General features: G+C 41.7%; 1 protein-coding gene across 1 annotated transcript; it reads left to right on the plus strand.

The window, feature by feature from the left end:
* Positions 1 to 1,847: 1,847 nt before the first annotated feature.
* LOC115556123 (probable E3 ubiquitin-protein ligase HERC6) lies at positions 1,848 to 20,179 on the plus strand. The gene is made up of 23 exons (XM_030373263.1): positions 1,848 to 2,150; positions 2,608 to 2,761; positions 2,846 to 2,916; positions 7,082 to 7,309; positions 7,489 to 7,580; positions 9,331 to 9,458; positions 9,605 to 9,738; positions 9,986 to 10,038; positions 10,212 to 10,309; positions 10,416 to 10,475; positions 10,622 to 10,718; positions 10,889 to 11,069; positions 13,609 to 13,760; positions 14,222 to 14,341; positions 14,554 to 14,652; positions 15,076 to 15,249; positions 15,940 to 16,080; positions 16,283 to 16,452; positions 16,693 to 16,759; positions 16,862 to 16,932; positions 18,558 to 18,741; positions 19,672 to 19,774; positions 19,871 to 20,179. The coding sequence occupies exons 1-23, from the start codon at positions 1,955 to 1,957 to the stop codon at positions 20,122 to 20,124; spliced, it is 3,027 nt and encodes a 1,008-aa protein (XP_030229123.1). The 5' UTR covers positions 1,848 to 1,954; the 3' UTR covers positions 20,125 to 20,179.
* The last annotated feature ends 2,005 nt before the right edge of the window (positions 20,180 to 22,184 follow it).

Here is a 22,184-nt window from a genome sequence, read left to right on the forward strand (position 1 = left end):
AGCACGGTTAGGTGTAAAAACGGCCACGGCCACGGCCAGATGGCTTAGTGTGAGTGCACCCTAAGAGAAATGTCTAAATTTCAATATTAACTTCTTGGTAATATATTGCAACATAAAGATGTGCATGCCTGGCTTTCCCACGAAAAGTGGTTATCAGTAGTTCCACTGATGCAATACCAATTCTCAGGGATCACTCCTTCATCTGTCACACACAGACTCAATCACCATCTCAAGTCAACCGTGTGTGTGTGTGTGTTTGTGTGTGTCATGAGATGTATCACTGATAGGTCTGTGCTTGTTTGCTCTAGGCCAGGGGTTGTGATCGTGTGACGAATCAACCACAAGCTGACTCGGCCTGATTCAAGTCTTTCTGGTTAGGGTTAGGGTGTACCCAAGTCTCCTGAAAGTGGAGACTTGGGTACTGCTGTAGTTCCCAGCAGTATGGGCGCCCTAGGTGAAACAAACTGGTATATAGATTTAAAAGATCTATGCCGATACATTTGCCCCGGGAATCAATGAGCTACTTGCTTCTATGTTGATTTTAAAAGGCGGACTTGGTTTTCGCTCCCTTATCAACAAGGGGTAAGCACCTTGCACAACCTTGCACAACTCCCAAAGGGAGTCGTTTTGTGTACATACGTCTGTAAATCTCAACTGATCATTCCACTGATAATGTCAACGATGCAACTCTCTTATATTCTCATTCTTTCACTAAACACTTTTACCCCGACAGAGTAAAGCATGGGGTGTGGGCGGTTCTTTAGCCTGGGAAACAGAAACGAATCTCGCGAGTTAATAAGCCATAAGTCATAGCCCACGAACTTCTGAGGGGCTTTCCCTGAACAATCTTATTTCGGAAGAAGGGAAGGTTTACGTAAAGATACGTATGCGCTTCCGAACCTCTGAGCGTTTTGAAGGCGGCATTATATCTTACTTTGGTTTAATAAAGTCCACCTGTTTAGTTGGATAGCATCCAGCTGCCCCCCCGAAGCCGAACACTGTGGTTTGGCAGGTTGGTTTTTTTCGACGTTTTTTGTCACAGTCGACATTGTTCGACTAATGGTGGGTTCCAGATGCCTCAGACACCAGCCTTCCGAGTTGCACTTGTGACGTAATTCCCTGTCGCATAGCACTTATAGCGTTCCCGATCGTCTTTGTGATTGTGTCATTTCAATGGCTAGTCGTTGTTATTGTTAGCTACATTAGGCTCTTTAGCAAACCAGCTCGAAAACAAACACAAATTGACATTGTTTTGCACGCACAGCAAGACCTTGCAATGCATAAATTGGTGACCGGAATAAAGTAGCAATGTAATCAAGTGTGAGAGCATTTAAAATCGACATTACAATTACCAACTTGGTACAAATACAAAGAAAATAAATCTCTTTACGGCGCAGCAATTTTTGTTTTTGTTTGCCTCACTGAACTCGGTATACTCAGAATTCCGAGGGATCGACCAAAAGGCGGCGGGCCTCCGTGAAAAGCAGCAAGAAAGCTGTGAGATTTCCCCACTTGCAACTCGGAAGCCATCTGGAACACAACATAATTTGACCGAAGTCAAAGAAGAAGGAGAAGACATGCACCTGTAAGTATTTAGTGTCTTTATATAGTATTTGTATTTATCACGTTTATAACCATCGTCTAAAACGGATCCTAACCCTAACCACATATATCATATTTATTATTTATTTATTATTTAAGTATTTAAATCATTTTACTTAAATTTAACAAGAAAAATTTACGTTGAAAAGCATATATTTATTTTTAATTAGAATAATTATTATTTTAATAAAAATAAAATGACGTTGGAAACTCGACTGGGGCCGCTAGGGGGCAAATTGTGACGCAAAACGTTTATGGATCAATATCCAATATGGCAACAGCACAATGCGTTGCAACCATGGACCTATGAAGAAAGCCAGCTGGATGCTATTGGTTTAGTTCAAACTGGACGATGTACAGGTGGAAAAACTGCTCCGATGAACCAAACCCAGCTCGTTTGTCGTGGAGCATCAATGAAAACATCACACTAATTTGTTGTGGTGAGCAGCATACTTTATTCCTCACCGGCGATGGCACAGTGTTGTCCTGCGGCCAAAACTCCAAAGGACAACTTGGTCGAAATAGTCTCGAAGATCTGACGAAGCCAGGTGAGTTGTTCTTATGCAATATGAGCACTTTCGATATGGGTTCACAGTAAGAAATGGAATTGAGGTTATATCTAAAGCTATATCGATAAAATATTTGTTATTTTGCCTTCTACTCCGCCTGGTTTGCGCTTTTTGTAAGTTTCACTTTCACATGCAAGTGATCAGAGAAACGAAAGTCATGAGAAGCGCATGCGCTAAGATGCGGAGTTTGGAAGGGGGCGGGGCCAATATTACAACACGAATCCTATCGGTTCTGAGACACAACTATTATTTTTGTAAACTAAACTAAATGCAGAATAATCTGTGTAGCATGAATAAATAATAGCCATTGAAATTCCATTCGGTTTTGCTGTTCACTATTTCCCATTCCTTTAGTCCCACTCGCTCAGACTTCCCGCCTGGCCCTGACAAGGGCAGAGAAACCATTTGCATGTGTCTGTTTTGTCCGCCACGGCAGGACGTGTGTCAGGTTGTAGCAGAGCGGTGAGCTTGGCCTGCGGTCAGGACCACTGCCTCTCGCTGTCTGCAACTGGAGACCTGCACTCATGGGGGGCTGGTGGCGATGGACAACTGGGCGTTGGACGCACAACGCCTGTGGTCCAAACACCAAGGTCAACACACACATCATTCTTTTTAATGGTGTGTGGTCACTAACTAACTGAACAAAGACATAAACCAATGTAATTTTCTTTCAGTCTTCTGCATTTCCGTGTACCAGTAATCCAAGTAGCGTGTGGAAACTCCCATTCCTTGGCTTTGACGAAAGGTAATATTTATTGATATTTGATTTGGATTTGTTCATCCTCTTTCTTAATGCTTAGACTCTAGCAGTAGCCTAACCGACAGTCACCATATGTGAACAAAGATAAAGAGCCAGTTATCACAGAACCATGTTTCTTTTGGCGGGCTATTAATTGCCTGAGTAGGTCTACTATGATCAGACCACCCGGCGCAAGAGCAAATCTATACAGGGGCCACGTAGATTTTGTGGGAGGGCCCGCATCAATATTATGTCAGACAGGTGTAGCCTACAAAAAACTCAATTGCAACAGTCCACAGCAGTGCAAAACCATCAGCATGGCCAACAACAGTATTGGTCAGGACCCTTGATGTCGGCATGTGAACAGACTTCGTCTCTTTTCACCAGAATTTGAAGGAATTGAGCGACAAAAACTACCAAAACAATTACCATAACACAGTGGTTTTCGCTTTACATAACTTCAGGGCCTGTGTCCAAGTTGTGTTTATTTTATTTTTTTTATCGGTTGGAACCCTCACTGTCTGTGCTCTCGGGAGCGGCCGGGGCATGCGTGTGTGTGCAACGGGAGAGAGAATGCTTTGTGTGGAGAGAAAAAAGGAGGCACGGGAAATCGCCAAAGCCAATGCAAATCTCTCTCTCTCTCTCTCTCTCTCTCTCTCTCTCTCTCTCTCTCTCTCTCTCTCTCTCTCTCTCTCTCTCTCTCTCTCTCTCTCTCTCTCTCTCTCTCTCTCTCTCTCTCTCTCTCTCTCTCTCTTTCTCTCTCTCTCTCCCTCAAAATGAATGGTTTGACGTTCTGTGGAAGATGAAAAAGGTGTAACCGTGCTCTGGGACACGATTCAATAGATTAACGGTTGTGTGCATGAGCACGAGATCACATGATATAGGTGATATATATATTTATTGTCATTTCACGGATCCATGTGAGACCAGGTCGACTCGCTCATTGAAACGGGAATCCGTTGTGTGTGCCACGGAATATCAGTGTCATTTACTTGCATTGGAGCAAATTCCGTGCCCATAACACGGAAATCTGCGTGTTTCCGTGATGATCCCACGGATTTTGAGTTAAGCGTCCGTGGTCATTTCACGGATTCCTGTGAGACCAGGTTGATCAGCACTAGGGGTGGGACGAGATGAACGGGAAGAACCCTGTATGTACTTGATTAAAACAATTTAATCAAGTACATAGCACATCCGAATAAAAGTACAGCACTGTGAATAGCAGTTGTTGCTTTTTTTTGTTTTTGTTTTTCAAGTTTGTGTCACTTGTGCTGCTGACAAGAAAGGTGTGAAACCCGAACAGGAAGTTAACAGACCTCCTGTGGTCGCTGCATCTCCACCCCCCATATCTACAGATCTACAAAACCCTTGTTAAATATCACACTTGATCCATCGCTAAATTCTCTCTTGCAGTTTTTAGTCTGTGACTGTGAAAATCTTTTGGTGTAAGCCCAGCATTAGTTAAAACCAGACTCGGACAATAATAACAAAATATCCTGACAAATAATCTAAATTGAAACCTATAACAGATAGTAGAAGCATTAGAGCTGAAAGTCATTTGTTTTAACGGTGACTCAGTCATTATGAAACCATAAATAGAGAATTGAAAAAATATATATTATCTATATAGCTGTGTGAAAAAGTCTAAGACATGAATTACAGGTTTAAATAGATATGCATTCTCATATATGTGTATGTGCACATACACGCATGAGAATGCATATCTATTGAGTAATTCATGTCTTAGACTTTTTCACACAGCTATAGATAAAAAAAAATGTTATTCTCTATTTATGGTTATATTTGCTTACTTCCTCTTCCACAGCCAGCCAGTTACACTCCTCACCAAATTCATGACTTGCAAAAAAACAGAAAACAGAACTTGCACTCAGTATCTGTGTACTGACAAGTATGTAGCCATATAGCCCTTTTTTGATGTAGTGACACTTAGTGAACAAATGAAGGATTACTTAAGTCTCAAAAGAGCCCTAAGGACTATACCTGCATAACTGTTAATTGAACTTAAAAGATATGCAGATGTTTGAAATTAACATCAATATGAGTCAAAAAGAGGCTGCTGACGTTAGCAGATGTTAGCTAGCTTAGCTAAATCATCTGAACAATAATAACCCATAATATCACAATTCAGCGTATCTAAACAATAACAACCACAACTACCAACAGTCACAGCCCTTCAACTCTGGGCTAATATGTTTTCACAAGTATGACGTTAATTAGGTCACATCACATTCAATGTAAAAATGTTTTCTACTTTGTTTTGGACATGTCTCAAAATGTAACCTAGCTAGCCCCAGGCTAACGTTACTTAGCATATATGCCTCCACTCGCTCGTCTCCCGGGGCAGCAGCAACATTTTGAACATTTAGCAGCTTCCACCTCCAGAGACTACAGCTTTTTAAGTCGCAGTTTTTCGGCGCCACCCGGGCGTTTTTTACGCTTATCCATTTTCAGCTCCGTCCCGATTCCGGCCCACACCATGAGGTCCCGCCCACCCTGGTTTGTGTTGTGATTGACAGCACTTTCAGGGCTCTCTGAGCCTGTCAGCCCATGATTGATTGACAATGACAAACTTAGGCCAATAATATGCGTCGATGCTGGCAACACACTGCCAGCCCTCTGTAGCCCATTGGCCGGCCCAATTGGAGGGAATTTAGAGAGAGAGAAAAAAACTAAACATAGCGGACCGGACCGGCCCTCATTGGGTCAACGGCCCAGCGGGACGATGCCCGGTATGCCAGATGGCCAGTCGACCCCTGGTGGCTGCACACCACAGCCACCGGGGGCAGAGGAATAAAGTCTGTGGTAAACACATCAGAGTTCGGTCTACTCGGGTCGGAGTCAGAGGTAAAAGGCAAGGTCTCGGAGGAGAGGGCTAATGGCAGCTGCGTTGTTACAGCTAGCGGCGGGAACTCAAATCTCAGCCCGGTCAGGGTTTAAGCTAACTTTACTTTCTGTAACTGCAGGTTTTTAGGCCCATTCGTTTTTAACCAGCGTCTGATATCCATTTTCTTTTTAAAACATCAGAGCAGGCTAGGCTACTAATTTGAATTTGCCGGTTAACGCCGTCGTTCCGTGTGACGCATTCTGAATAGTGATAGGTTTACACATATGTCAATCACATAGTCTCTATTTTCTACACATTTTTTATTTAGTTTAACAATTGTTTTTTGAGATTTTAAATAGTATCTGACATCATATATATCTTAGCATAAAAAATGAAATAAAAAAGTAAAATAATTTTTTTAAGGGCAAAGACATCCAATGGGCGGGCCCGGCCCGGTCTGACCCGCCCATGGCGCCGGGTCTGACTATGATCTTGAACATAGATATCTATATCTGTGGTTACAGTCTGTTACATTTGCAGTTGAACCAGTATATTACACAGTCCTATGTGCATTACATCCACACCGAATCTCCATTGGCCACGCAGTTCTTTTTCGGCTGCAATGGGGGTGAAGACAACAACTCCCATGATGCCACGCTACTTCACATCGTCAAACAATTGTTTTGCTATTGTTTGGTTTGAGCAACCCCTAGCGGCATACCTTTTTAATAAAATAAAAATGTATTTAGTATAAATATTTATAATATTAATTTATATAATTTCGCAATAACATATTATTGATTTGCCAATTTTAGATTAGAATTGAATATTGAGAGGATGCAAATTAAACATTCCATTAGTTACGATACTAAAATCATAATAGCAAGCTCTGTCTCATCAACAAATAAACGATTGCAAACATTTTCAGGAGGCGGCATAAAGCGAAAAAAAGTTGCAGTGTCATGATAAGAATTTGTCGTTAGTAATTTGAGGACAATAACATTTGCGTTCGAACACAAGGATTCTTATTCTTTTTGTTTTTTAATTGCGTGTAGGCTTGTGTTTGGTTTAATAGGGGTGGACCGACCTGCCCCCTGTGAGTTCTGGAGGAATGCAGGACGGCCGTCGGCAATTAATATTGAACAACCCCACGATCAGACTGGCCCACAGGGCCATCTTTTCCCTCCCCACCACCTGACACTTTATCAGCTCAAACCTCTTCCCGCGGCTATGCACACCAACGAGGAACGCCCAACTGATCTGTAATCGTGTCGTATTTCGTATGTTTTGATGTGTGGCCGTGTTTCCTCCACACACACAACCCAGCCGGAGACGTCTTTTCGTGGGGCTCCAACAGTCACGGCCAGCTGGGGCTAGGGAAGGATGTGTGCGTGCAGCCCTGTCCGGCCCTGGTGCTCTCTCTCACGGGGATACCGGTTACCCTGGTGGTGGCCGGCGGGACCCACAGCCTGTTCATCGCTCTCTCAGGCCTGGTCTACTGCTGTGGGAACAACAAACTGGGCCAACTGGGACTCAACAGAGTGGACGAGAAGGGTAAAAAAACAGTTTCTGCTTCTTCCAATATCTGATTATTTGTCTGTTGTTTCTGCTGACCCTGTTGTTCTTGCTGTTGGAATACAATTATTAAATGAAAGGATTATAATTATTTAATCCTGTCAATTAGATTAAATTTCATGTTATGGAAATAGTAATGTCCTCCATGTGTCCAACAGGTAGATTTAGAATTATGCCAGTACCATCCCTCAAACCAATAGAGGTCGCCACTGCAAGCTGTGGCGCAGAACACTCAGTTGTCCTGACAAAGGTAATCACACATGAGCTGCTTTCACACATACGCGCAATTCCTGCTGTTAGCCCGCTCGTCTCCTGACGGGCCGTATGTGTGAACGACATATCCTGACATTGGTATCCTGGAAACATCCTGAAGAAATACCACCCCTGAGGTAGTATTTGAGCCAGCGGAAATGTTAATTACCTTATGTGACTGGAGTAAAATCTCGGCTTTTCACACCATTTGTGTTGATGACGTTTCGGTCTGCATTTGCATGTCATTGAGTGGCACCCTGAACGATAATCAGCCTGTGGCCTTTTGCTCGCTGAATGGTTAAAACATATTTAAATGTTGGCACTGCTTTCCAGAGTAATTCGTTTTGAATGCGAAATTATAGGTTTTACTCTAAAAGTACACACATCATACAATAAATTACAATACATGAGTTCACAGCTGCACGTGTAAATAGAAATGTTTTTATTATTATTATTATTGACAAGTTAGCTGAACATTATAGGGTCCCTTCCTTCCATGCCCTGTTTTCTCAGTTAAACACAGAAATCAACTATATTTGTACCAGTATTAGTTAAATGGGAAATTAAGCAAAAAAATATGCTCTCTTTCTCCGGTAACGCAGTCGGTCGCGACAACTTTCTTCTTCGTTGTTCCCTCTATTTGTCTCGAACTCATGCTCCAGTCCTTCATCGATCGATGCAGATGTTGTGGATGCAACGGAATATATGATGCATCGCTGCAGCAAAATTTAAGATGATCGTGATCGTCGTGATGAGAATGAAATATTTACTCAGCCTACTTCAAATGGCAAGCAAGGGAACATAATTGATTACTGGGGGAGAGAAGATCTGACCAGCATATCTACTCTCCTATTGGTCGCTCGTAAACAAACATTTGCATTAAGTTAGGCTGGTGTGCGAAGGCGAATAGACCTTTGAAGCAGGGTGTCCGCGAATCCTTAAAAAGTCTTTAATTCAGGTTTCTAAATTTAAGGCTTTAAAAAGTCTTAAAAAGTCTTAAATTCGTTACAAATGTCATATGCTGGTCTTAAATACTGTAACTCAAGGTCTTAAATTTGTCGGGGCAGGACTATTTATTTTTTTATTTTTTTCGGGGAGCTTTTCAGGTAGGACATGTAGAGAGGCTGCTTTCTTGCTAGCTGCATATATAAACGATTATCTACGTGCTGTCTGCAACAATGGTTAGGTGCAAATTCAAGGACAGTTGACTGGAAGACGTCCGTTTCCGAAGTTGGCTCGCGTCTGTTGCCGACCCCCACCATCGCGTGTTTTAGGTCTTAAATTTCATAAAAAAGGTCTTAAAAAGTCTTAAATTTGACTTGTTGAAACCTGCAGATACCCTGCGCTGAAGAATATGTCCTGCCTCCGAGGCTCCGGTTCCCTCGGTCAAATGTCTATGGATTGACGGTGCCGTTAATGTAGTAAACAATTATTAATGCTACTTTAACGGCACCGAAAACCCAATAACCCAGTTGAAACTAGATGGAAAGAGTGTGTAGTTCAAAACGTGACGCAGCTTTTACTTCTTCGCCACCTACAGAGTTTGTTATGTACGATCATTCAAAACCCCCATGTTATTGCCCATTGACATTTGACCGAGGGAAGGCGGGACTTATTCTTCAGAGGTCTATTGGGTGACAGACGAACTGACGGACGGACACTCCGGCCCGTCACGGAAGGGGAAGGTGGACAGACCCAATGAGTCCCTGCTGGAGTTTGATTGTTGTGCTGTGTGTTGTGCTCTCGAGGATGGGAAGGTTCTCACCTTTGGTGATGGAAGCCACGGTCAGCTGGGCCATCGTTCTACTGCCGGTGAACTCATCCCCCGACAGGTCCAGGGCATCGACGAACCCGTCGCACAGATTGCATGCGGCAGGTACTGATCACATGACCTAATCTCATCTGGTGGTGTGGTGGAATATTGAAAATCAGTATACATGTTGTTGTTTTTCTTGCAAAATCATGAAAAGCTTAAATACTTGGGTGAAGTATTTCTAAATATTGATAATTTGATTTTTCCAGCCACCACACCTTAATATTGGGCTCATCCGGCCACATTTGGACCTTTGGCAGCAGGGTTAAAGGTCAAAGTGGGAGTGATGGTTCTCTTGTACAAGTGCCATGGACCACTGATGGTGCAGCAGCTGTACCCAATGGTACTGTAATCAAGAATGTTTCATTTATAAAACTACATTTTATTTATAGATCATTCTTTTTTTATCGAAACGTATTATTCTTTAATAGAAACATTATAATGTGATCAGAGCAATAAAATTGTTAATAGTTATGTTTTTATGTAGCCCAAATGTACATGTTCCTGTACATTTTCTTAGGAACTCTATTATATCTAGTGTAATGTTAGTGTTACATAACATGTTTCACCTTGTCCTACTTCAAATGCAGAGTTGAAAATAGCGGCTGGATGGAACACAAACTTTCTCTACTCAGCCGCCGAGGTATCGTATGGAAACACATTCAAGCTAATGCTAATGTAATGACACCTCACATTGTGAGTAAGCTACAAAACAGTAGGAGTCAACCTATTGGTGTCTGAGTAAGCTTTTACATGATTTTCCATTATCCTCATTTCATTCATTTCTGTTATTTGTTCTTATTTGTCTTTCGCTAGAGTTTGACGAGGGACCGTCACTTGACCATAAGGCGGTTTGATGAAAAAAAACTAAAAAAGTGGCAGGCGATGGAAATAGGCGATCAGGAGGCTATAGAGTTCGTTTTTGCATTCTTTAAACTCAAATATATATGTTTTCTTTAAAAATTTTGTATATTACTGCTGTATCATTAGTGCTAACTAGTGTATTGTAATCCATTGCAGGGAAATACTGTCTATGTTTGTTTCAAGTTCGAGCCTTGTTGCTGCTTTCGCAAAACCCAAGTAAGTTCTTTGTCCTGGATGGTTAAATGGTTCTGGGTTCAGTCCCCACATCTCACCTGTGCACATCCTGGAAGCAAGCTAAGCTCCCCTTTAGCTTATGACCTGGAACTTGTTGGGATGTGCCTAACCTCTCTCCTCCTCGACAGTCTGTCTCCATCGACTACAGGGGAATTGATTGCTGATGTTGAGGCTGCTGCCAAGACTTTTGATCAGATGATGCAGATTCCATGGATCAAACAAAGAGCTAAGACCAAATATATAATTAACAATATATTAACATAGTTATGTTATATTAACATAGTTTATCCTTGACCCAAATTAAGGATAATTGAATTCCTCCACCCAAAGCTCAAAATATTTATGTTATATTTGGCCCTATTTTAACTGTAACCATGTGACTTTTTTTCATCTAGATCGTTTTTGCCGATATTGTCGATCCTCTCCTAAAAGCAATGTCTGTGCTGAAGTCCCCTGATGTACTCCTGGTTCTTCTGACATGTCCTCTTCTCCAAGAGGACCACAACGTGATAGATGAGGTCATCCCCCTGGCTCTCATTATCAGTGGGCTTAATGAAAAGATGTCCGGGTTAATAAGTGAGTCACACCTCTGTCTTCAATCTGATTGGTTCATTTGGTCCTCTGCATCTCCCTTGGTCTCCTGAAATCTTGTTTATCACAGTGTTTCACTTTCTTTGGCTTCATATTAGGCTTCTTTTTGATGAGGCATGCGGCTTTGTTTGCCATGCGTCAGAATACATTCTGTGGTGAAAAACGTCTGAAATACCTGTGATAACTTCGGTCTAGGGATCCACCGAATATTCGGCAGAAGGAGTAAAAAGGCCGAACATAATACACCAAACACTTTTTTTTTTTATAAAAAAGAAAAAAAAGTTGTACTCATTTATTTAAAGGCATTGTTCTTAAATTCTTGCTATAGTGTCTGCTGGAATGTTAGAAAACGTTCAGTATTAAATAAATAGTTTGTATCAAATTTGTAATTGATTTTTTTTTATAGAAAAGCAAGACAAAAAAGTTTATAAAGGACATTTAATTGTTTGATTTATGCAATGGTGAAAATTTAAAGCAAAATGAATGAAAAACATTAAAAGCCACATTCGGTATTCGGTTTCGGCCTTCGGCCAACTGTTTCAGTGTATTCGGTTTCGGTTTCGGCCAAGAATTTTCATTTCGGTGCATCCCTACTTCGGTCCATGGATTACTTCCGATGCGACGAGTCACCTGACTTTCAAATCTCGCGGTATTTTCAGGAAAACAACTTCCGCCTGCTTTTCTGGGCATTTGGTGGGCAATGGAGTGTTCCTCAATCCTCGGACGCAAGACTTCCGAGTCGAAAGTCGAAGATCTCCCAGCTTTCTTGCGGCATTTCTTGAAGGCACGCCCCCTTTTTGTCTTCATCTTTCGGAAATCTGAGAGTAGACCGAGAGCAGTGATGACGCTCTCAACAAAATGGCTGCGCCCGTGAAGAGATTTGATTTTTTTGTCTTTGTACCACTTTGTCATTTTAATGTTGATTTAAAATGTTCTTACACACTTTTATACACTTGTGTTGTTTGTTTTCGGGCTGGTTTGCTAATGAGGCTAATGTAGCTAACAATAAACAACAACTAGACAATTTCATGACACAGTCACAAGATGAACAGGAACGCTATGAATGCTCAGAGACCGGAAGTGACGTCAAACTCGGAAGGCTGGTGTCCGAGGATTCAGGAACGCACCATAAGTGCCGACATAAGACACCCCTCTCAACATATCAAAATTTTGCCCTGGTTGGTTGGAATTACCACGTGGAATTTTCCACGTGACAAATGACATAAGTCCTTTCAAAGAGATGTGCCCTCTCCCAAACTATGCTTGTTCAAACAACGAGAAGTGCACCTGTGTCCGACTTGACGTTGTGGGAACTTGACGAGTTCCTGACCAGTTCGGGCGGATGTTGTCAAGTCGTGCATGCATGCGCGCAAATGCAGAAGATCTGAAACCCGCCTATTAGTTTTGACAATAGAGCTCGTAAGTCCGCCCCTTCCGGTAGACCCCCATGGGATCTATGAGATTGTAAAATATGAATGGGTTTCAATGGAGAAAGAAAATATTTTCTGGTACCAGTCTTTACATGCCCTCGATTACACATATGTTGATTGTGGATTTAAATAATAATTTTTCATGCCATGAGTTTGACTGTATATTGTGCAATTGTTCAGTTAAAGGCTGTAGAGAAAACACAATGAGAAAGACTACACGTCTCGTATGTGACGTCACCCTCTCTGCAACTGGCGTGGACAAGGCCTACAATCTCCCCATTGGCATAACTGAAAATCTACACATGCCCCGACTTGTAATGATTTTCACCTCTTTCGATGCTGTTATCCTCCCCTTGGAAAAAAGCAGTCAAGTGGAGCAGAGAGATCGCCATGTCTGTACCAGAGTGGTGGGGACGTATATACTTCGCGTCAAGAGCGGGGAAGAGCTGTAGTTCACAAAGCGGCCTCACACAAAACCCAACATTATCAAACTTCATTGCGATTTTTTTTGTTCTTTGCATGAACAAACAAACAACATATGTGTAATCCAGGGCATGTAAAGACGGGGACCAGAAAATAATTACTTTCTCTCCATTAAAACACATTCATATTTTACGATCTCAGAGGTCCCATTGGCTCTACCGGAAGGGGCGTACTTACGAGCTCTATAAATATTGCAGTATTTGTAATCACATATTTGGCGTGAATAAACTTGGCCAGCCGTAGTAAACTGTAAAAACAAGTCTGTAAATGTTTCCAATCAACACTTTGTCGACTGGTCATAGAAATACACTTTATTAATTTAAAATCCCCTCCAGAAAGCTTAATCCAAGTTTACTGAGGTAGAATATCTCCGTAACAAAACAGGAAACGTAGCGTAACTTGCCCCCTGTAGTCTTGGTTTCCGGCCCAGGCTCTGTGCGGTGTCCCCAGGAAGTCTTGCTATAACATAGTGGGACTGCTGGGTCCGAGATTAGCTCCATATGGTATGATATATTATAAAACAGTTTAGGTAATTACAGGTAGTACAGGTTATTACAGGTACTATAGGTTATTATATATTGTAAAATAATGTGTTTTTATTGTTCTTTAAGGAGGCTGTTGGTCTTCCCTGCCCCCTGCCATCCTGACCAGACACATTGCCGTGTTCAAATGGGCCCTGTCCTTCTTTCTCCGGAATAAGCTTCTGGTGTCTCATGACAATATGGTAAAAATGGTTCTGGAGACCCTCAGGATGCTCTTCAAGGTGAGACACTAACCTTAACTATTTCATTTTTAATGATCCTTTTTGATTAATAATTATTAGAAGTATAATAATGATGATAGTAATAGTAATTATTAGGTGAAGGCTTCAAGCAGCGCCTAACTATTGTTATTCTTAGGCTTTATTATTTCTTTCTTTCTTATTCTCTACACATTTTGGGACCCTACTCCTTTAAAAATATTTCACCTTTGACTACTTTAGACTTTGCACCTTGGTCAATTTTTTACATTTACCGGTAACCTTCTTTCAAACATTTAACAAATCAACACACTTTGACCTTCAATTATAATTAAACAGATTTTGGATATCATTTATATATTTTATTTTATTTATTCTACATTTATTTTATGCAACAGTTAAATTTTAAAACTTTCTGCTATTATAATATGTTTTCATAAAGTTCTATATTATTGTTATTATTTATCAATGTATTGTTTCCACAGGCTAATAAAGCGGGGCGGTCCCTGAAGGTTCCACTGAGTACTTTCTACATTGACCAAATAGAACACTTGTACGATCCTGTTGTGGATGTGGGCCTTTGGGCTGCATGCTATCAAAAGGAGGTACAAATGCTTTCAAAAGGAGGTTTTCAAATGCTAAATCATACTTGCAGGTGTAAAGTGGTTCTACACTAATTACTTCAACTAAACAGTTGTGCTGACATTTTGTGGTTAAAGTATTAAAGCACACAAAATGCGAAACTGTCAAATTAAATGTGAAATTGTTGTTGTATTTGTTGTTATAATTACGAAATGTCCTTCATCTTATATTTAAGGAGGATGAGAACACACCAGCCATATTCTGCCGGTTTCCATTTGTGTTAAATCTCCCTTGCAAGTTGACCGCCTTTAGCATCTGCACAATTTTTCTCAAGGTATAACTGACACATGACTACTATGTAGAAAATTCAGGCCATTTTCGCCATATACTGAATGAATGGTATACTATCTCAAGACTATTTTACTCATTCAAATTGATAATTTATCATTTGAAGGAAGGGGGGTCCATTTATTTTAAAAGCATTTCTTTTAATATTTGTTGAAATTGTCTTAACATTGTTGAAGCAATCAATAAATAAAATGTTCTGACAAATAAATCTGGTATTACGGTTGCAGGCCTGTAATTAGACCGTCCATCAGACCTTTTGCGCTAGCAAGCTAGTCACGTGTTTGGGGGAGTGGCTTATAGGGAGGACTGAAGGGACAAGTGCCAATTACTCTTCAGCTGCCAATAACTCTATTTGCATTTTTGTAAAAAATAAATTACATTTTAACCAACTTGCTACTTTTTTTTACAGGATAAACAACGTCGAGAGTTACTTGTTTCCCAGGCAGAAATTGACAGTAGTATCTTGGAGAACCCTGAAGCAGTGCCAGGGTTCCAGCTCAAACTGAGACAAACAAACCTTGTTGAAGATACTTTCCGCCACCTGTCTTCAGCCGACCACTCTCTTTTCGAGAGCCAAATCTTGGTAAATATGTCACTGTTAAACTTTTGTTGTGTCTTCCAGTTCTATGTTTTTCCTTTTGCGCCAGGGCTCCACTGAAAATCGGCATCACGTCAACTCACCGTAAGAAAGAAATGTTTTTTCTTCACTTTGAAAACCATCAACGTACAAGAATGATTTCCTATTTTATGGGTAAAAATCGCTCTGCATCGAAAATTGAAGTTTGACTTATTTGTGATTTATTTTTGCTGATGAATCAACTTCTGTTGATTGTCATGGCTGAGTTTCCAAACCAAATTTGTTTATTGTTAGCTAAATTAGCCTCTTTAGGCAACCAGCCCGAAAACAAACAACACAACTTTACATTGTATTGCATGCACAGCAAGACCTTGCAATGCATAAATTGGTGACCGGAATAAAGTAGCAATCTAATCAAGTGTGTAAGCATTTAAAATCAACATTAAAATGACCAATGTGGTACAAATACAAAGAAATAAATCTCTTCACGGGCGCAGACATTTTTGTTGAGAGCGTCATCACTGCTCTCTGTCTACTCTCAGAATTCCGAGAGATGAAGACAATAAAGGGGGGTGCCTCCGCAAAGTGCTGCAAGAAAGCTGGGAGATTTCCGACTTCCGACTCGGAAGGCTGGCGTCCGAGGATTCAGGAACACACCATAAGTCCAAGTGCACTCAAGCCTGTTTTGTAATCTAGGTGCAGTTCAAAGAAGCACTGGAACTGACAGAGATCAGCAAAGAAGACTTCTTCATCAACGTGTTCGAGGAGCTCATGAACCCCGGTTCAAATATGTTCATGTATAACGAAGGCCAGACGCTAGCTTGGTTCCCGGCCCAGGTGAGGAATACCTTTCAAGCTTAACAGTTTTGTTCGCTCTACCCAGTAACAATTATACGATAAGAAATTATACACTTGAAGCTAGATAAAATATGGTTACAATAATTCATTTCTTAGAAAGAAATACTATTATTCTCAATACAGCTTATATATATTCCACACTAACCAACTACCAACCTTTGTTTGTGTGTGTGTGAGACAGGTTGAACCGCCAAAATTGGAGAAGTACTTCCTGTTTGGAGTTCTATGTGGCATTGCCTTGTACAACCACCACATCATCAAACTGCCTTTCCCATTAGTTCTCTTCAAGAAGCTGGTCAACGTGAAACCATCCTATCAAGACATGAAAGAATTTCAGCCAGTAGTAGCAGAGTTAGTCATGGTTTTACATAAATAGATAGCCTGGCATTTGAATTCCTGTGGTCCATATATGGTTATCTAATCAAACTTATTACATTTTATAAGTATAGTCTTTTTGTATCACTTCTGTAATTCAATTTTTTTTATTAAGTATCAATGGTTCTAGAAATCAACTAGAGCCACAGAAATGTCCAAGGCTGGTGCAGGGAGTAGGAGGCACAGAAACTTAATCAACGGTGGCCATCCTTACAGGGGTTTGCGTTGCATTTTGGAAGACTACACCTCAGAGGACTTTGAGAAGTTGGACCTCAGCTTCAGGGTAGGGTGAATTTCTTCTAAAAAACAGAAGGCCTCATGGGCTTTCCTTAGCCCTTTTCTAATTGACAAGCAATTGCATCGGCTGGGTCTTTGTGTTTGGCAGGTGGACTGGGATGGCAGAGAAGTGGAACTTGATTCAACAACAGAAGGGAAGCCTGTCTCATTTTCCAACAAGTAAGTTTATGGTCGATTGAGGTGAATCCATTATCATCAAGTTCCGCTCAAAGGCCTCGTCCACGCAGTCTTCCCATGAGATGGTAAGCTTCGGCGGGACAAGACTCGTCTTTGCCACTACCACCCGAACAATGTGACTTCTTAAGCCCAAAACACTCCGGCGGCGACCGGCGTGCGTCAAAACAACCGCCCCCATTATTTCCTACGGACAACCACAAACTGGCGGTTGCTAGACGCGCGCCAGCGCGCCACCCCGTCTCCTTCCCGCCACTGTCCGGCCTCGTGTCCTTCACAGCACTGTCCTATTGCATAGCGTAGCCCCTGAAAAATCGCTTTGCTTGATCCAAGGTCCTATACACATGGAGATTGTTGACGCACTAGACGAATAATTCCGCAAAAACAGGTATAACGTTATGGCAGCCTACCAACCCTGTTGGTTGTTCTGCTGCTTTCAAAACATAATCTGAACGCCGCTGCAGCGGGACGCTTCCTTTTGGTGCTAGGGGCGGCACTTGACGCGTGTTAAATGCGCGCCACGGTGCCGTTGTATTTTGGGCTTCAGGGTGGTCTTGGCAACACGCTGAGGGAACTTGAGTTGCCTGCTTAAGTCCACTGTCAGCTGCCAGTCCTGTGCAGTGTTGAGAAGCCCTGATGTTGCTCTCACCCCACTCTGCAGTAGTTTCCCCAAGCCTTGTCATATTGGGGGCTTGGTGATGGTTCCTAGAACAGTCCTTTCTATGGCCACTGCTCCCACCAGGACTTGATGGCATATCCGTGACTCTGCCTGTTCTACTGCAGCCTCCACACGTCGCTTCCTACTAGTCTTGACAGCTTCCCCTTCACCGGAGACCTTAGGGTTGCTTGACCTTCGGAACTACAGCACCTCCTTTGCACACAAGACCTTCCAAATTCCTCCATGATGGATTTCAGGGGGAACATCAGTTTGCTGGTTTACCATCGGGGGCGATGCTGCTCAAGCACCTCGGTAGAGCAAGCCACTTCCACTGGTAGGGTCTAAAACTGTTGGTCGGGAACTCCTAGAGGGCAGTGAACACAGGGTTAGGGCTAGTTATCCTTGGCAGAATCCTGTCCTGGTAAAGCCACACCTTGATTTGTCCTGGAATGCCTGATACAGCGACCCTGTTAAGGGTCGCTGTATCCCTGAGGCTGCTGGGCAAGATCTTTCTAAGGCTTCTCTGAGATAGTAGGGATTCAGATTTCTGAGGTTGATAACCTCAGAACTTATTCACTTCTCTGCCTTTCTTCCAAACCAAGGACCTTGATTTCAATGGCTTGAACGACATCCATGCTAATACCAAATCATCTTAACATAATTGGTCAACCAGGATAAAGACTTTGCTGAAAGTGTTTAGTTGTGCATACAGATTAAATCATATGATTTCAGTGGCCCGACCACCATAATTCAGGAGCCTTTATGTACAATGAAACATGTATCGCAACATCACTAGTGAGCCATTGCAGATTCTCAAAATACATTTAATATTGTTAGTAGAACAATAGTAATAATTGTGCCCTCACCTGCCACCCACAGAAATAATATTTATACAGTTTTCAGATTGTGCTAACAAACATTTTCTAAAGCGTAACACTTTCTCCATCCACAGGAAAGAGTTTTTCGACGCCTACATCAACTACGCCTTCAACCAATCTGTAGAACCGGTGTTCGAGGAGTTCAAGAGGGGCTTCTTCAAGGTGTGCATCAGAGAAGTGGTGGAGTTCTTCGAACCGAAAGAGTTACGAAGCTTGATGGTGGGCCAGGAGTTCACTGACTGGAATGTGATGAAGCAGGTCTGCACTACTTCGCATAACAAGTCACACACTATTTTATTGAGAGAGGAGATCATAATATCAGCATATGGACGTTTCCTGACTTTCCTGTCATTTAAATGTTTATTTTACTGTTTTCACGAGAATACATATTCGTTTTTTGCTATATTATATATACACATGAAAAGTCTATCAAAAAATGAAAAAGGAAAAGTTCCATAAAGATAGAATGAAAAGTGGAGTAACACGATGGGGAGAAATTAGAAAAACGAAAACGAGTGTATGGAAAGAACGAGAATGAGAAAAAGGAGATAGGAACAGTATGGAAACATTGAGCAATAAAAGAGAAAAATATGGAGGGCAGAAACATTTGGATAAAAGATATGGAAAATGAGAATATTGAGAAAAGAGAAACAAAGATGGAGAATGAGAACACGATAAAAGAAAAATAAACTGTAGAAAAAAAGCATGAACTAAGTTCAGAATTCAAGGAAAGGGAGATATATATATTTTTTAATAGATGGAGGACGAGAAAAAGTTGGCGAAAATGACATTGAGATTGAGATAAGAGACGAAAGGCAAGGAGAATAAATAACAGGAATAATATAAAAAATATGGCGAATGAAAAGACAAGGGAATGAGAACATTTTGAAATGTGAGAACGATGGAGAACAAGATAGACAAAAGAAAGGAAAAGATGCAGAGAACGAGAAATCAAGAAGAAATAAGTAGTAAAAAAACGTTTAGAACAAGAAAGATCCAAACGGCTCCCCTGACTATGCCACCGAGACTACGGTTTTGATAGGGTCAGAAGTTATAATTTACAATTCACGTGACATTTTTCTTTTTCCTTAACACAGTCAGGGTTGTATCTGGATTCACTGCCTTGCGCTATGACTAAATGGTAATATTGAATAATCGTTAATTCGTAATACTCTGTAACTCCCTCAGAACACGGTGTATGCTGGAGAGTACAGCGAAACACATCCCAATATCTTAACCTTCTGGGAGGTATTTGAAGAACTGACTGGGGACAAAAAGAAAGATTTTCTCTGTAAGTATTAAACATTATGCTACATAACTTAGTAGTAATAGTATGTTTATGATGTATGTACCTTTGTAACATCATCTCCACCGGTCTTGCCATCAGTGTTCCTCACAGGTCTGGATCGTGTACCCATTATCGGTATATCAGAAGTAAAGATGAGGGTGGCGATCCTTCCCAATTCCACAGAACTCCATTTCCCAGAAGCCATCCCCTGCCAATCCATGTTACTGCTACCAAACTACAGGAGATATCCCACCAAGAGGAGGCTAAGAAGCATGCTGTCGGCAGCCATTCGCTACACTAAAGGATCCTGGCAGGACAAACTTAATAAGTTCGGGCACACCATATATCCGTAATTTGGGTTCATTTATTTAGCATTAAAGATGTTCAGTCATTGATTATGTAAACACACAATGGACCCTATCTTGCATCCGGCGCAATTTACTTTCTACACTGACGCATGTGTCGTTGCTACTTTGCAACAAGCGCAGAGCGTTCTTTTCCCTCCACCGCCACGCGCCTGTAAATTAGGGAATGATCTTGCGCCCCAAGGGGCGGTTCGGCGAAAGGAGGAGGCGTGGTCTGGCGCAAACGTTGCGGGTGCGCGTGTGTATGTGTAAAATAATTAATGAAAGCGGGCGTGCGTCCATCTGTTTAAACACACTCAAACTAAACACGTAACGCATAATACAGTCCATGGCAATGTATATTAACGGGGGGACACATGCATATTAGGAACACAAGTCGATAACGATAATAGCCTACATACAATACTGGTAAGAAACAAAGTTTGTTAATGTATTGCGTATATCATTAAATAGAACCACAGTTACCGCATCATATGAGTGTTCAGTTTTCTTTGCCGAAATTTATTTGAGGACTCAGTGTGTCTGAAGTTGTGGAAGAAAACGCTATTCCGTGTGTGAATTAGGCTATATTATTTGGCCATAAACTGAGCCATTTGAAGTTTGAAATGAATGTGCATCTTTCTCCTCGGAGACTGCAAAAGCTCTGTCAAAATATTAACTCGTCAGATTCAAATGCGCTCATGGCTCTTAAAGGGGATAGGAGAAGGCACTCTCATTGGTTTATTGCACGTTACGCCCAAACCACCGACTCGGATCTCGGATCTGACGCCACACCCACACTTAAAGCGTTTTATTATTTCGCTCTGCCTTTGGAGGAAAACATGGAGGCCACCCGGAAAGCTGTTGTCGCGGTAGCATTGGCAGAGGACCAAGCGCTCCAAAATAAGTAGGCTATAGGCCAGGGCTATTCAACCTCCTTATCAAGTGGGCCGAAAAGGAAAACCACTGGGGGTTCATGGGCCACACAGAGTAAAACTACGTGAATGAATCGCTACAAATAAATCGTACTTAAAGTAGTGTTAACTTAATATATATAGTAATACTACATGGAATAAACTTGTCAGACGCATTCCTTCCTTCTTCACTTTTAATGGTATCATTATTAAAGATTTTGTTCTCACATATTTTGGACACGTATTTAGAATTAAACAATGTTGTTTGAATCATCACAAAACAGAACTACTGTACATATGAGACATTTTGAGCCAGTGAGTCAGTGAGGAAGATTGCACTGCCTTGTTTGCCTAGTTTGGCTCATCCTGAGACACTCATGCAGCTTCTCATAGGTCATTGATTAACGTGCCCTTGTTCTGATGGCATTCATATGAGGAAAGCTAGACTCACACGTATCGGTTGAGCCAAACATTGTCAGAATAAGTGATGCCAGTTACTGATTGTGGGGTATTGGTACTGGCTAGTATCACCGGCTACACACAGAAACCTGATTTGCATGCAACTATGTTTCTCCTTTATTTATTAATTTTTTGCATGCAACCTCTTGCGGGCCAGAAAAAAATTAAGAGGGGCCGCATTTGGCCCACGGGCCGCTAGTTGAATAGGCCTGCTATAGGCCATAGGCAGAGATACGGACGCAGTAAGGTATTGCAGTAATACGAGTGAATGAAATTGCCTTTTAAACCACCAAAGTGGTCCGAGCACAATGAAAACAGTTCATACTTCAAGTCACACTGGGCGCAGCCATCTTGAATTCTGTCTCGGAATTTTGCTCGGTCACCACTGAGTTCAACCGAGATGGCGAGTTCGCCGTCCGAGCAAAAGGGGCGTGTTTGTGCGTGTCGCTAGGCAACGTTCTCGGACCTCCGAGACGGATGGATAATAAAACGCAGACCAACCCTTTTTAGATTTGCGCCAGGCGTAAGAGTCATTTATGCGCCGGTAAAATAGCAACATCGCCATAGAACCGCCCACAAAGCTGCTTGCGCTTGGCGCTCCTCACTTGCGTTTCAGACCGTTAAAATAGGGCCCTCTGTGTCTTTTCCGTTATCAGATCAGTACGTTTTGAGTTTCGGTACAAGTAAGGGTTGCAT

The sequence above is a fragment of the Gadus morhua genome, chromosome 12, assembly GCF_902167405.1.
Source record: "Gadus morhua chromosome 12, gadMor3.0, whole genome shotgun sequence".
NCBI classification, from domain to species: domain Eukaryota; kingdom Metazoa; phylum Chordata; class Actinopteri; order Gadiformes; family Gadidae; genus Gadus; species Gadus morhua.